The sequence below is a fragment of the Podarcis filfolensis genome (assembly GCF_964270895.1).
Source record: "Podarcis filfolensis genome assembly, chromosome: 7".
In the NCBI taxonomy this organism is placed as follows: Eukaryota; Metazoa; Chordata; class Lepidosauria; order Squamata; family Lacertidae; genus Podarcis; species Podarcis filfolensis.
Window position 1 is genome coordinate 74,165,763 of NC_139603.1, and position 15,672 is coordinate 74,181,434.

The 15,672-nt window shown below is 42.2% G+C and overlaps 1 protein-coding gene across 14 annotated transcripts in view; it reads right to left on the bottom strand.

Moving 5' to 3' along the window:
• Window positions 1-15,672, bottom strand: part of TRPS1 (transcriptional repressor GATA binding 1) — a 240,413-nt gene that overhangs the window by 151,760 nt on the left and 72,981 nt on the right. For 9 of the 14 annotated variants that reach the window (XM_083621857.1, XM_083621851.1, XM_083621844.1 and 6 more), the window contains one exon: window positions 3,294-4,423. In XM_083621857.1, the coding sequence (XP_083477983.1) occupies window positions 3,294-4,423 (1,130 nt within the window). The remainder of the gene's footprint in view (window positions 1-3,293; window positions 4,424-15,672) is intronic. The other 5 variants (XM_083621845.1, XM_083621849.1, XM_083621846.1 and 2 more) reach the window with 1 other exon arrangement.

A 15,672-nucleotide genomic window follows, 5' to 3' on the forward strand; every position in this document is an offset into this window, starting at 1 on the left:
ATCAAGTTAAGCAATACAGGAGAACTACTTTCTCAATATGCTATTTAGTATTGATAAAATTGTGTGTGCCTTCATTGCTTTCTTTCTGTCATGATTGAACTTACTCAAAATATGACTTGCACCAAGATACTGTTACATGATGCAAGTCCCAGGTTCAGTCATCAAACTCCTGATTTTCCTTGTGACGTTTAGGTGATCAGAGCATTTTGTGGACTCAGGTACTCCATCCCCTTCCCTACCACTCTCCTGTACAAATTCCCCCTGCCTCCATAAGTGTGCTTTAGCCACATGTAGCTTTTTATGTTTGCATTGCAGAAAACCAGGGTTAATCAGGTTTTTTAATTCCTTGTTTTAAACACTGATTCCAGGCCCGGTTACTGTTCCCATTAAACATGGTTAGCAACAATGCAGATGGAACCCACTTCTTCTTCTTCTTCTTCCTATTATTATTATGAAGTGGCAAAACTAGGCAGGTTGCTTGAGAGGGAGCAGTTAGGAAGAGAAAGAAGGTTGTTGCCAAGTTGTAGTAAGAACAAGTGCTACTTCTGAAAAGGTCCATAGAGAATTGTCTACTCAGGGCAGCAGTTTCATTTTCTAACTGTTCTTGCTTTGTGCTGCTGTAGTTTGGCAAACTATTTTGAGTAAGGCATCAAAACTATCCAGGATTAAGCCAGAATGCTGGGCTCAGATGTAATGGCAAATGTTTCTTAAAACACACCAAGATTTGTAAGCCAACAATAAACCATGGTTTGTTGTAATGAACTAAACCATGGTTGGTTGCTCAGAGTGGGTTTGGACATTCAGGCAAGCCACAAGAAGGCTAAACAATGGCTTAGCATTCCATATGAATGCAGCCTGCACCTTGATGATTTATACTAAAGGAACCATTTTCAAGAGGCTCACTTGGACAAATGTTTAACAATCCCAGATGCCCTGGGCTGTATTCAGTGCTGCAGACTGTGCTCATTCAGTGCTCATGCAACAGATTTCTGTGTGTGCAACGAAGCTTCCCTTCCTCTCCCGTCCCAACCAACCCTCTCATAAACCCACAAAATCAGATTGGAAGAGGGGGCGGGGCTGGAGCAGATAGGAGGGGATATAAGGAAAGAGAGGAAATGGAAATCTTGTTCCACAAGCAGGACTCTGTCCACACAGTGTTGGTATAACCTGGTGTCACAGACATACTATTCAAATTAACGATTAAAAATGAAATTGTGAACTGATTATAATACATTTAACCCAGTTTAACATTTTTAAAGCTTTATCTTAAAACCAAAGTTTTAAAGCTGACAAGCTTGTATATAGAGAAATATTATATTTTGCAGAATCTGATATAAACTTTTTTAAAAAATTAATAAAAAATATAGTAAAAAGGAATAGAAAGAACAATGAAAACTTTGATCATATACGGTATATTTTACAGAGCAACCATCTAAAAAAAGAGATCATATGGGTTTTTTGGGGTAAAGTATACGTAAATATATATACAGAATAAATGCTGGGTTGTTGTGCCAGAAGGTTTGTAGAATTCTAGCCAAGATTTTTTGAAGCTCAAGAGCCTAATTTTAGGTTCCCAAAAGCATATTTAGTCACCTAAATAAGTGGTGTGATTTTTTTCCAACAGTATTATGTACCATTGACGTCAACGGGAACTATATGACACTCGGTTCTTTTGAAAACTAGGCCAATAATCAAAAGGTCTAAATATAAAAATCCACTTTGGGGAATAAAAAACTATTATCTTTTCCTGGGAAGGGACATCTTAATTTAAGCAGACAAAAACATCGGCTAAAGCTTTCTCTGCAGAAGAGTATTCTCAGTCACCTGAAAGATCTTAAGACTTAAGAAAGGCCGTTCAAAGTGTGGTCAAAGTGCTGTGTAGTCAAGTTTTCCAATATGGCCCAGAGCTGCACTAATAAAAATAAATTATAATACCACCTAAGACACAGAAACAACTTTTCATCTTCAAAGCTGTTTACAATTGTTAACCAATTAATCCTAACAGCACCCCTACGGCCCGCTTGCATCGTAAGGGGGTGATACATGCTGGAGCCTGTAACTTGTGTGGGCCACAGCTGTTAGTTACATATGAGTAACAGGCGCCATTAATTTATGGGCTCCTCAGATCTAGTCAATACAGCTGACAGTTGAGCAATGTCCAGGTACTTTCCTCTTTTATCTCAACTGAATGGCTCTATTATAGTGTAGGTCCCTCCTTTTTCATTTCATGAAGCCTATTCAGTGTGTTCTCAAGATGCCCACGTTTCGTTTTCTGTAGCACAGGGGTAAACAACGTGCCGCTCTCCAGATGTTGCTGGAGGGCAAATCTTGTCTCTCAGGCTTACTCACAAAATGGCTTGAGATGATGGCACTTAAGGCAAGGCCTCTGAAGCTGATCCTAGAGCCTGGCCAGATCTATACTGGATGAAGCAGTGCTTTAGGTAATCAGGATTAGCAGATCTGGGGAATACAGGGGCTATTCCATTTCTTTCTGAAGTTTTTCTTCTTCCATGAGGCTCTTACGTTTTAAGAAAATAGTTGCTTCCTTCACTTTCATAGACTTATGGGTTAACTAGAGTATTCTACAAGTTGTCCTTTTCTGATATGAAAATTGTGCTACATCAAAGGTAGTCAATGTAGTGCTCTCTAGATCATGGGTAGGCGAACTAAGGCCCGGGGGCCGGATCCATCCTGCGGACATGTTTTTACATGAGTAGAATGTGTCCTTTTATTTAAAATGCACCTCTGGGTTATTTGTGGGGCATAGGAATTCGTTCATTTTTCTTTTCAAAATATAGTCCGGTCTCCCACAAGGTCTGAGGGACAGTGGACCGGCCCCCTGTTGAAAAAGTTTGCTGACCCCTGCTCTAGATGCTGTCGGATTACAAGTCCCATCATTGCTGACCATTGGCCAGAGTGGCTGAGGCTGATGAGAGCTGCAATCCAACAATCACTAGAGGGCACCACAATGGCTACCCTTGCCCTTGGCCATCATATTTGAGGGCAGTAGCTCTTGAGAACTAGCCTACAGTGCAAACACTCCCGGCTTGCAGCTCCTTGCGTCTTCTCACCCGAAAGGGAGGAGAGAGAAATTACACAAATAGAGGCCTCGAATCAGCTGTTACCTTATTTCCACATGGAAGGGCATGAATGCTCGCAATTGTCTGAAGGGATCAAAAGCTGGATAAGCATCTGAACGGGCCCTATGTGTAGGTAAGCTCCCATATTTAAACCTTAAGCTCCCACATTTAAACCTTAATGCTAAATAGCACACGCAATCACTTTTTTTTTACCTGTAGTGTCGAGAAATCTCCTCTTCTACCTGAGTGACAAAGTCACATTTGGTGCACGTGTGGTCTTTGCTTTCTTTGACACTCAGCAGCCCATCCAACCCTTGCGGGGCATTAGCTTCTTGCTTGACTTCAGTCGCCTGGGCTTCATGTGTGGTTTCATAGTGAAGCAGGAGAACGTCTACATCGGGGGTGGAGAAAGAGCACTGGTGACACTGGTGCTTGACTCTGGAGCCTCCTGGCATCCCAGGGGACAAGTGCAAGAGCAAGAGAGCACAGTGGGAACAATTACTTTTCCTGCAAGCAAAAGGATAAGTAATTTCTCCAAGGTGCTTTTCTGGACTACAGAGGCCTCGGGGACAAAACTGACAGTGCTTAATGGTACACTTGTGAATGTTGTGTAGCTGCTGATAATGACGAAGAAGAGGCCCCACCACTATTACATCTGGGCCATGGCTCTTAGAGTATCTAAAATCACAAAACTGACAATTGTAGCTTGTCACCATGTTGTCCTCCACTCCTGAGCTGGAAAAGTCTTTCTTTTTGGCCACGCTAGAGCCCTTCTCAGTCTTTGCTGCTAACTCTCCATCTGAATTTTTGGCTAAGTCATTATGATTAATGACCGACCCCCTTGAGAGCTTGTCATTCCGATCTGGGTGAGGGCCCCCTGCCTGGCTCCCCCCATGGTGCTTGCTGTAATGTTCTAACAGTTTCAGCGAGCTGGATGATTCACAACTAAAGCTGCAGAATTTGCACCAGTAGTAACTGGAGGCATCCGTACCGTTTTGTCTTGAGGATTCGAGAGGTTTGATGGGAACTGAGTAACCAACTGGAGTGTCATCTCCTGCTTTTATGGTGATCTTGTCTTGCCACTTCCCCAAATCTGCAGCCTCACATGATCGAACAGTAGGACTGGATTTGCTCGAGTTTCTGTCTGAGGCTTTGCTGGATTCAGAGGCAGGAACGGTGGATTTTATCTTGTTTGGGTGGGTCTGCAAGAAGTGTTGCTCCAGTTCTGTCGATGAATTGCCCATGTAGGTGAAATTGCAGAACTTGCAGCGGAAATACTTGGTGTTCCCCTGGCAATCTGGAGTTTTGCGTCCAATGCCAATAAAGGTCCCACCTAAAGTCACCTATGAAAGATGAAAAGGAGAACGTTCATTAACCATTGCGTGTTTTTTGTTTCCTAGGAAGGATACAAAAAGAGGAAAAAGCCAAAGTAATAGTTAAGAATATTAATCTGTGCATACTGTATTACAAATCACTGTGAAACACGCACGCACAAAATTCATGTTGTTCTTTCATCCCCAAATTACAGTTACCACTTACTAGGCAAGCCTAGGCAGATGTCTGAGATAACACTTGCATGGAATAACATTTTTATTGAATAAGTTGGTGCTGCCTTAAGTGCATCTGTTCAAGCGAGGGGGGAAATAGCAGGGGGCAAAGGAAGGAATACTTAAGAGTGGTGGACTGGAACCTGGAAAACCAGGCTTCAAATACCCACTTGGCCATGAAGCGCACTGGGTGGGTGCAGTCAGTCTCTGAGCCTGCAGGGTTACTAATGAGGATAAAGAGGAATGAGGGGAGAATCATGTATACCACCCTGTAGCAATATTAAATCATGCTAGAATAATATAAGAAACTTAGCAGCTTAATATCATAAAATAGCCTGCTGGTTCAGTGTCCATCTGGGCCAGCATCCTGCTCTTGCAGTAGCCAACTAAATGCCCATGGGAAGACTGACAACAGGACCTGCAGGACCCCTTGCGAGTCCCATCAACTGGCATTAAGGCATACTTCCTGTGACAGCAGAGGCAAAACATAGCCTTATCCCCCCATGAATTTGTCTATTACTCATTCAAAGCCATCCAAGTTGGCGGCCATCACTGCATCTTGCAGGAATGAATTCTAGAGCTTATCTACGCAGTGCAAAGTGACCAGGAAACAAAGCATGAGAAGTAGATGTGTGAAGAGCCGTCACTCCTAGTGTCTCATGGACTGGATTTACCAGGAAGCACTGAGAAGCAGAGCATGGATGAAAGCACAAGAGATTGAAGGCAGTCAGCAAGGCGTATCGCCAAGATGGTTACATGAGTAGCCAGCTGCACTAGGAGCTTTATTAACCCCCAAAGTAATGGAAATAAAATATTTTGCCAAAACACCAACCCCAGTTATCTCAACACTAGCCTTTAGTTTCCTTTTGTGCCTCTGCATAAAGTGTGGCCAGCATCAAACTACACACTTGTCAACTAGGTTTGGTCCTTTTGCTAGACTACGCTGTGCTGAAGGGTAGGCCTGAAAAGAGGTGTTTTGAAGGGTATAAAAAGTATGTTTTGCTCATTGGCTGCTGAATTGATGTCTACATTTACCCTTTGATATACACATGTCACAAAAGTGAGGTGGCTCAAGTCAAATCCCTAGTAAGAGAGACTCTGGCAGAAGCTATCTCCAGCCCACTGGAAAGAAGCTAAAACTAATTTCAGTCTACAGAGAATGCTACACAAGGTGTGTTCAAGGACTAGGTTTTCTTAATGTAGAGTTCCCTCAAGAAAGTCACAACACAGCAAAAGCACAGAAGGAAAGGACAAAGAACTTTTCCGAGGTCCAGAAATCATGACATCTCTAAGAACGCATTGCTTCATACTTAAGCCTCAAGTGTTCTTATGATCTGATGATCATGTATCATGGAAGGAAAGGAGCACGGCTTCTTCAGGCTTCTGTTAATAAACTCTTACACTTTCATACCAAATTGTCCAGCCCTTCCCATGAGTCTGCCACAGCTGCCTTGTGACACTGGAACAGCCCTTGCTGCTTCTTGACATCTAAACTGCAATCCTCCAATGTCTATTAATCAGAAAATCCTATTCTCATCAATGGGAAAATACTCACAGTAGGATTATAGCCTGTTTAGAAAGCCAAAGGGGAGGAAGAAAGTGTGAATGGAAAGTGAGAAAGAGAAGCTGGCTTCATAACTACAATGTCATCATTGCTTTACTTCTTGTGCTGAGACTGTGAAAATGTGCATGCTATCCATATTTCAGAAATTAATCCTTCAGAAACACTCTATACACACTGGAATCCACCCACCAGCCTACTCCAGTTTTCTCCTTAATAACTACACTCATAACGGGAGGCTGGGATTCAGCAATGTACCTCTTTGGATTTTGATCCCTTACCGAAAGACTATAAATTTTCAGCAAACACTCTGTAATGGAAGAACAGATTTTAATTTCCCCAACTGCAAAGTAAATTACTACTTTTCTGGGTGATTCTCTCATACTACATTAGGCAAATAAAGATATGCTCCCCCACCCCTTTGACAGCTGTGCCACAAAGGAGCCACGTGATCCCTGTTCATTACAGAACTGCACCATACGGAAAGATTCAAATGCATGAAGAGCATGCAATGTAAACATTTTAAAATGCATATAATATAAACGCCTTTTAGCTATTTAGCTGGAGAAAAGACGGCACTTCTTATGCTGCAGAGCTAAGCAGAGCTCGTGTGGTGAGTCAATAAATTGCTAAATGGCATTGCAAAAAAATGAGTTGATTTTGGCCCTCTCTATTTAAGTAAACACGATTTCCAAAAGACTGGTTAAGACTCCTTTTTTCCATTGTGAAGTTAATAAAGGCATCCTAAATAATGGCTAGAAACAATCACTGGGAATGGAATAAACCAGGTGCCAGGGAGCCTGGACTCTTAAAAATAGGAAGCTGGCGCCAAGGGATTTAAATAATTCCGGGTGCCTAAATATTTGGTGGCTGGCTCCTTGGAATTTATATTATTTACTCACCCTTTGCTACTGCTCAATCCAAAGTCAGGTGCCACTAGGAAACCTGGAAACACTAATAGGATGCGAGAGCAGTAAGTAGTTTATGCAGAGACACTCGTGCCATACCAAAATCCTTCAGGTCCTAGATAACAGATAGTCTATGCCATGCCAGTGAACACCACAAAGTCTTCAGATCTGCATTATGCACTTAGTCTTAGCAACCTGTTACTGAGGGAGGTTGCATTAGGCTAGTCCTCTTTGGCGAATACTTTCCCACCAACCAGCCAGTCAACAGGTTTGCCTGGCTACTCCAGATATTTGGAGAAGTTAAAAGTGAGATTTTCCAAGATCCAGCAAAAACTTTGAGCTGGCAGTGATGTTAGTCCTACTGAAATTGCCTTTGACAAAATAAGATTCTGATCTATTTTGTCCCCTATACCAAAGGATTCAGGTGAACGATAATGTAGCCACTATCTCACTGTACACTTTTCATAACCCTGTGAGATGGCCGCACCTAGAGAGGGTGACTTTTCTTTTATTATGTGCCATTTACTTATTAACATTCACATACCACTCTATAAACCAGACATCTCAGCTCAAGTTTCCAACCAAAATGCTCCCTTTTTGAAATTTAGAGGAAAGAGCATTTTCACTGATTTCTAAGTTAGTACAAACGTTTGTTGTGCTGCTCTACATTTAGATAAGTGCTGCCTTTTCCTGCAAACACCACCCTGAGAAACATTTGATCTGCCTAAAGACACATTTACAAGAGAAAAAGAAACAGATCAGAAATGCTGTGGCTCTATGCCATTCAAGAAACCCTGGAAATTAGCTTTGAAGGCTTCTAGAACACTGCTTTAAAATACAGTGGTACCTCAAGTTACAAACGCCTCAGTTTACAAACGCTTCAGCTTACAAACTCCGCTAACCTGGAAGAGTTACCTTGAGTTGAGAACTTTGCCCCAGGGTGAGAACGGAAATTGTGTGCCGACGGCACAGCGGCAGCAAGAGGCCCCATTAGCGAAAGCATGCCTCTAGTTAAGAATAGTTTCAGGTTAAGAACGGACCTCCGGAACGAATTAAGTTCATAACTAGAGGTACCACTGGATTTTTGGAGAGGAGGGGCTGGGAACAGCAAATCCTGGTAGCTAAACTACCTTAAAACTAGCTTAAAGTTAGTAGTGCAAATCTTCCCTAACTTACAGTAGCAGCTGCTGGCATTCTAGGCTAGTGATTGGGAAACAAAGCAAGTTCAGTACTGAGTTGCCAGTCAAGCAGGTATGAATTGTCTATGAGCTGCTTAAAAAGGTAAAGGGACCCCTGACCATTAGGTCCAGTCGTGGGCGACTCTGGGGTTGTGGTGCTCATGTCGCTTTATTGGCCGAGGGAGCCGGTGTACAGCTTCCAGGTCATGTGGCCAGCATGACTAAGCCGCTTCTGGCGAACCAGAGCAGCACACAGAAACGCCGTTTACCTTCCCGCCGGAGTGGTACCTATTTATCTACTTGCACTTTGACGTGCTTTCGAACTGCTAGGTTGGCAGGAGCAGGAACCGAGCAACAGGAGCTCACCCCTTCGCAGGGATTCAAACCTCCGACCTTCTGATCGGCAAGTCCTAGGCTCTGTGGTTTAACCCACAGCACCACCCGCGTCCCATGAGCTGCATAGTTCTACTTCAATAACTAGTTTCTCAAAATGAAGTGCTAGGCCATAGTCTTAGGATTTATAGCCAAGTGGAACCCTTTCAGTCCCCTTGTGCCAGCAAAATTGCCAGCAGAACTGCCGTTGCCTCATTGTAACAGAGATGAAGGCAGAAAAGTCCCTCTTCTTGAAAGTGGCACAGAGAGTAAGACGCTTGAGCCTGATTGCCAAAGGCTCTAGCTCAGGCATCCCCAACCTTCGGCCCTCCAGGTGTTTTCGACTACAATTCCCATCATCCCTGACCACTGGTACTGTTAGCTAGGGATCATGGGAGTTGTAGTCCCAAAACAGCTGGAGATCCAAGTTTGGGAAACCCTGCTCTGGCTCAATATCCACACATCACCAAGCCCTAGGAGGTGAACAACTGAATGATTATTCTCGGTAGGATTTCATTCTCTTCTTTCTTCACTTCAAATCTAGTTCGCTGTAATGATAGTTGATCAACAAGAATCACCAAGTTAGTGGGCAATTTGCAGCTGTGTCCACAAGCTGCAATTACCAACTATGGTGTGGTCAAAAGGGCAATAAAGAAAGCAAATGACAATGTAAAACTATGGAGTATTCCACAGAGCTATAGGACCCTGAAATAGTGGCCTCTCTTACACACTCTGAAGCCGCCTTCAAAACAAAGAACTTTTAGTCTTAGGGTGATGCCACACATACAAAAAAATGTCTGTATGTACCCGAATATAATTTTTGACCTTAATTTCATTGTGAATAACCCTGTAAAGAACAAAAATGAAACAATGTGTGATTTGCTTTTGGTTTTTTTTAGATTGTACCTGAGGCTGTTAATGTCTTTCAATATAAAGAGTGCGATTTTTCTGTTTGCTTTGGTTTTTTGTTTTCATTTGCCTACATCGAAATTTGCTTTGAAAGTGAATGAATGAATTTATTATTACGGTCACCGACCAGTTCCAGCCCACATACAATATCAAGGAAGTCATAAAACACGATAGGGATACATTTGAATTTGCAATTAGGTATAACAGGGACAATACAGTGGTACCTCAGGTTTAGTACTCGTTCCGGAGGTCTGTTCTTAACCTGAAATTGTTCTTAACCTGAAGCACCACTTTAGCTAATGGGGCCTCCCGCTGCCGCTGTGCCGCCGGAGCACAATTTCTGTTCTCATCCTGAAGCAAAGTTCTTAACCTGAAGCACTATTTCTGGGTTAGCGGAGTCTGTAACCTGAAGCGTATGTATCCTGAAGCGTATGTAACCTGAGGTACCACTGTATAGATATAGCAACAATTAAAAATATATAAATTAAAACATAGTCACTAAAATATAACCTAAAATTATCATTTAAGGCCTTAATTATTATGATAGCACAGCTTGCTTTGAAAGTGTATGATCACTTATTGTCCCACAAGACATTAGTGGAAATTATATGTACCCTTGCAGGGGTTTGGCACATTATGCCTCCCATCCATCTTCACTTCTGATCAGTGAGTCTTGATTGTAACTCAGAGGGCACATTGACTGGAGCAACATCATATCTTTACCTCTTAATATCCTTCCAATCCTCAACATAGGATGAGTAAATCTTCCATTGCCCCGCCCCCTTGAGGTATTGGCTAAGGTAGGAATGGGGAACCTGCGCCCCTCAAGTGATGGCATGGCCAATGGTCAGGATGATGTGAGTTGTATTTCAACAACATCTGAAGGATCTCAGTTTCCTCGTTCTTGAGCTAAAGGTAGATCCTCATTGCTATTTTTGACTTCTGATTGCCAGTGTGTTCAGGCTCCACTTAGAATCAGGACTGTGGAAATAATGCAACATGCATTGTGAACAAAAGCCAATGTAAACCCAGTTATTCCTAATGAAACTTTCACTTTTCTCCATTTGGCAAGAGGATAATTCCACAAAGAATAGTGAAATTGCAAGAGTCAAGACCTAACACTTCTAGAGACTTAGGACCCTGTAATGGCTGAAAAAGCTTATTCAATGTACAGCATCATATCCAAATGGCTATGACTGCTTCCCATCACTACATCTGGGGAGGGGGCACTTGTATTGTGAAAAGCAAAGGACAATAAACTTGTGCATCTAGTTGTGATTGACCAGACGCATTTCTATTGTCTGTCAAAGCATGCACTTGCATTGTTTTTGTATTTTCATTGGAGTCTGACAAATATGTCAGCTGTCAAAAAAACCCCAAGTCATTCTCAAGTGACAATAATCACCATCTTTCCTTGAGGCAAGAGTAATGCATGTGAAAAGCCTAGCTGTTATGGGACACCCGATTTCTTTCTATCATTATCATCTATCATTTCTTTTCTCTCACAAAAAGCTGCAAATAGCACAATTTTTGGAGCAAGGCTGAAACCACCAGGGGTACCAGTGGTGCCAAACAGGACTGGAAGCAGGTTAATATTATTTGCAAAACAAATTTGCATCATACCAAAATTGCCTGTTTCAATTGCCATAAAATTGAAACTGAAGAGTATCTGATGCAACTCTTAATTTTTTCATAATGTTCTCAGAGTGGCCAATTCAGATATTTCATCAGCCCACAATAATGCCTGCCTGCTCCTGTCGTTCAGTCCCAGCTCCTGCCCACCTAGCAGTTCGAAAGCACCCCTAAGTGCAAGTAGATAAATAGGTACCGCTTTATAGCGGGAAGGTAAACGGCGTTTCCGTGTGCGGCACTGGTGCTGGCTCGCCAGTGCAGCTTCGTCACGCTGGCCATGTGACCCGGAAGTGTCTTCGGATGGCGCCGGCTCCCGGCCTCTTGAGCGAGATGAGCGCACAACCCTAGAGTCGGTCACGACTGGCCCGTACAAGCAGGGGTACCTTTACCTTTACCTTTTACTAATATTCTGTCGGGACAACCCAATTAGATGGGCGGCATATAAATAATAAAATTATTATTATTATTATTATTATTATTATTATTATTATTATTATTATTATTATTATTACTACTACTACTACTACCACTATGACAACAACATTATTGTCAGGATTAGAAAAACTTGTTTACAGTATGTCCTGTTCTTGACTGTTACAACAAAATTAACTGAAAACCTAGATGAATTCTGGGGTGCAATGGACTATGACCAGTTAGTATTACATTTCATTGTTTCCATTTAAAAAGAATGTACCCATTCATGGAAGGTAGTAATTGTTATGCAAAAAAGCAGTTTTTCATGCAGTATAAACTATACTTAAAAAACAATCAAGTTAAAAAGAGAGAGAAAGAAACCAGCTTCAATGCAAAATGATTAGCAGAAGCACAAAAGCAGCATGAATACCAAGATCCACTTGGGGTTATTCTGGTCAAATGCACATTTTCAACATTATCTGGATCCATATGGCACAGATCAGTAAAAGGACAGTGTTCGAGTATATAGAAAACCTAGAGAGACAGACATATATGACGATATAAATTACTTGACTCCCTTGCTAGTCCCAAGGACAAATCACTCACCAAATACCATCATATTCCCCAATATACTCTTCTTACCACCCATTTACTGGCTAAATAAAAAGGTAAAGGTACCCCTAACAGTTAGGTCCTGTCGCGGACGACTCTGCAGTTGAGCACTCATTTCACTCTATAGACTGAGGAATCCGCTGTTTGTCCGCAGACAGCTTCCGGGTCATGTGGCCAGCATGACTAAGCCGCTTCTGGTGAACCAGAGCAGCGCACGGAAACACCGTTTACCTTTCTGCCGGAGCAGTACCTATTTATCTACTTGCACTTTGACGTGCTTTTGAACTGCTAGGGGGCAGGAGCTGGGACCGAACAACGGGAGCTCACCCCGTTGCAGGGATTCAAACTGCCGACCTTCCGATTGGGAAGCCCTAGGTTCTGTGGTTTAGACCACAGCGCCAGCCCTAATTCCTGGAGATATAAAGTGACTAGCCAATTCATACCCTGCCATACGTCTCTTGTATCTCCCCACACGATCTAAAAATCACTTACTCCAATTTTTAGACCACTCTTAACTACCACAGAATGTACACAGTTACTTTTTTAAAAGAAACCTACAGTATTCTTTAAGTGGCAGAAACAGGAGGCGTTTGTGGGACACTTAGAGAAGTGTAGAAGAGGAAGGCCCATGGGTCTATCTATGGCACAGAACAGATTCAAATCTTACACTTTTGCATGCTCTCTGCCTTAGAAGTCTGAAGGTTAAATTGCACCAATACCAAGTGGGAGTGTGCATATGCAATTTAATGAATAATGCACAGCCTCTCATTTTTTGAACTTGCCATGTAGCATCCTTTTTAAAAAAAAATTGCATCCTTGACCTGTAGGAGATCAGCATATGAAGCAATAAACCTCACCCAAGTCTCCCTTTCACTGCCATGAAGACACAGCCAAAGGTGGAGGTACAGTCAATTTAGGGGAAGGTTATATGCAGACATGTCTACAGAATGGGTTTGTTTTCAGCGTGGCCCAAACATCTTAGGGTCCCATTCAAACTTTCTTTATAGCTTTGCAATAGGAACCACTGGAAACCCACATATTCAGGAGCTTCTAAATGCTATGGATGTACCATGCAGACACATTGCCAGCAGTCTCTATGTGAAAGCTGTAACTTCTCATTCAGTCTAAATTCTAGGAGGGAACATTAGGTTGGCTACTGGATGGGCAATCTGAACATATTATGCCTGTGTTTTATTAGCTGCAATGGCTCCCAAATTTCCAGGCCCAATTTAAAGTGGTAGATTTAATCCTTAGAGCACTAAATGACACGGAACCCAGAAGACTGTCTTCACCCTTATGTATCTATCCAAACCTTAAGATTATTTTAGGAGGCCCTAGGTGCCTCCACCAAACAAATGAGAAAGTTAATTGCCAGAAAGAGTCTTCTTTTGAGCCTACTCCTTCCATATTTAAATCTCCCCATTTATTGTGAGATGCCCAGAGAACTCTATTATGGATTAAGGGGCATAAAAATGTCGTAAAATAAATAAGTCCATATCAGAAGCCTGAAGGTCTCCAAGCACTGATCGTCACATTGCTAAGATCAGTTAGACTTTTTATGGGCAACAGACTTCCTCCAGGACAGGTGGGCAGAGCTCAAGAAGTAAAAGACCTTCCTCCCTAAATGAATTTCTCTCTCTTGTAGGGAAGGTCTTTTAGAGTATAGCCCTGTAGGACATGTGAATGTCGGAAATCTTCAAGGGTGTGAAGATACTGTTTAATGCACACGCAGAGAGAATAATTGGAGTGGTTCCTAGGACTGCAATGAATGCCTGGCTTTCTGGAAGAAAACAGGTTATGAATCACTCTGAGTTGGACAAACTGATGGAGATTTCCATTTTTAAAAATTCTTTCCATCAGCTAAGAATTAATCCAACTAAATGAAGTTGCAAAATCAAATGGCAGCAAACCTTCCAATTACTTAGGTCACAATTTTCAACCTTTAATCAGGAAGTGAAAGGCTTGAGATACTTTACCAATCCCCTGAGTCACCCAGTCTCCCGCATTCAGAATGGCATTAACTATCCCACAATTAACAAAGTTCACCATGTTATGCAGGTCAGAACAGATGCTAAGATTTATAGCAAGATCTGTAGCACCACCCTGTAGCACCGCCTTCAGCTTTGATAACAGAGAGTGCTTTTGTGTTATAGCTGTCTTCTGTGAATGGAACAGAGTTCACATACACAGCAATAGGTTCTCCCAATTTCACTTCCATCTGAAGTCTCCTGTGTCCCTCTAAATATGTTCCTGGGTCTTGGGATATGGGGCAGTGGGCTGCAGATAAAATAGAATTGGTGGCCACACTGTTCTTAGGATTTCAAGCCACAGTCTAAATATAACATGCCAATATGACGAAGGTCTCTGAAATATTTTACTTCTTCCAGAAGATTGGGAAGACCTTCACTGTATCTTATGAGAATTATTGTGGACCCATCAGGATTTCCTAATTTGAGATGTTCCTGGGTTTGCAATTCCTGCACACTGGGAGAATCAGACCAAACTGGCCCACAGCAATCTACATGACTGATAGAGACCAGCACAGTCAACCTGTGGATGATCATTTCAAATGCCTCCAGTGATCATGGCTTCAAACTAACAGCATTGAAAGTACTGAAAAAGACTCTGAACATGTATAAGTAAAAACAAATTAGGGCAATAGTCAGCGCAACGCTCAAGTTCACTTAACCTTGCCATGAGAACATGAAGAGTCCTGTTGGATCAGAGCAAGGGTCCATTTAGTAAAGCATGATGATGATTACAGCAGTCAAGCCAGTTGCCTCTGGAGAATGCCCAAGTAGGCAATAAAGCAATACCTGCCCCAATTTCTTCTCCTTGCAACTTGTTTTCAGTTGCACATTATTGGAAGTTCCAGTTAGATGTTGTGGATAACAGCAGTTGATGGGCCTAGCCTTCATTAATTTGTCGAATCCCCTTTTAATGACAGCCAAACCAGTGGCATGTTCTGGCAGTGCATGTTCCGGCAGCAAATTTCATCAATTGGAGTTGGGTATCTTGGGTACTCCAGATGTTGTTGGGACTATAGCTTCCATTATCCCTGACCACTAGTCTTGCTGGCTGGAACTGATAAAGAGTTGGGAGTCCAATAACCCCTGGTTATTCCTGCTTTAGCCTTTAAGGAAAGGCAGGTGCCCGAACTCTTTTGATCATTCTGGTTACTCTTTGAGGCACTTTTTTCCAATTCTACTGTCTACCTTTTTAAACCAAGGTGACAGGAACTGTACAAAGGACTCTGAATGCAGCCACACCATTATCAAGTCTTCAATGACTATATGGAGATCAATTCTGTCTCTGCCTCTCTCTTTTGTGCAAGTTTATTTACGAATACTTCTAGATGACAGCAGTGCTTTGAATATGGAACCAAAATACAATCTATATCAGATTAGCTACCCCAGAATAATGGGGTGTTGTTAATATAGATAAATCAGAGTGCATGTA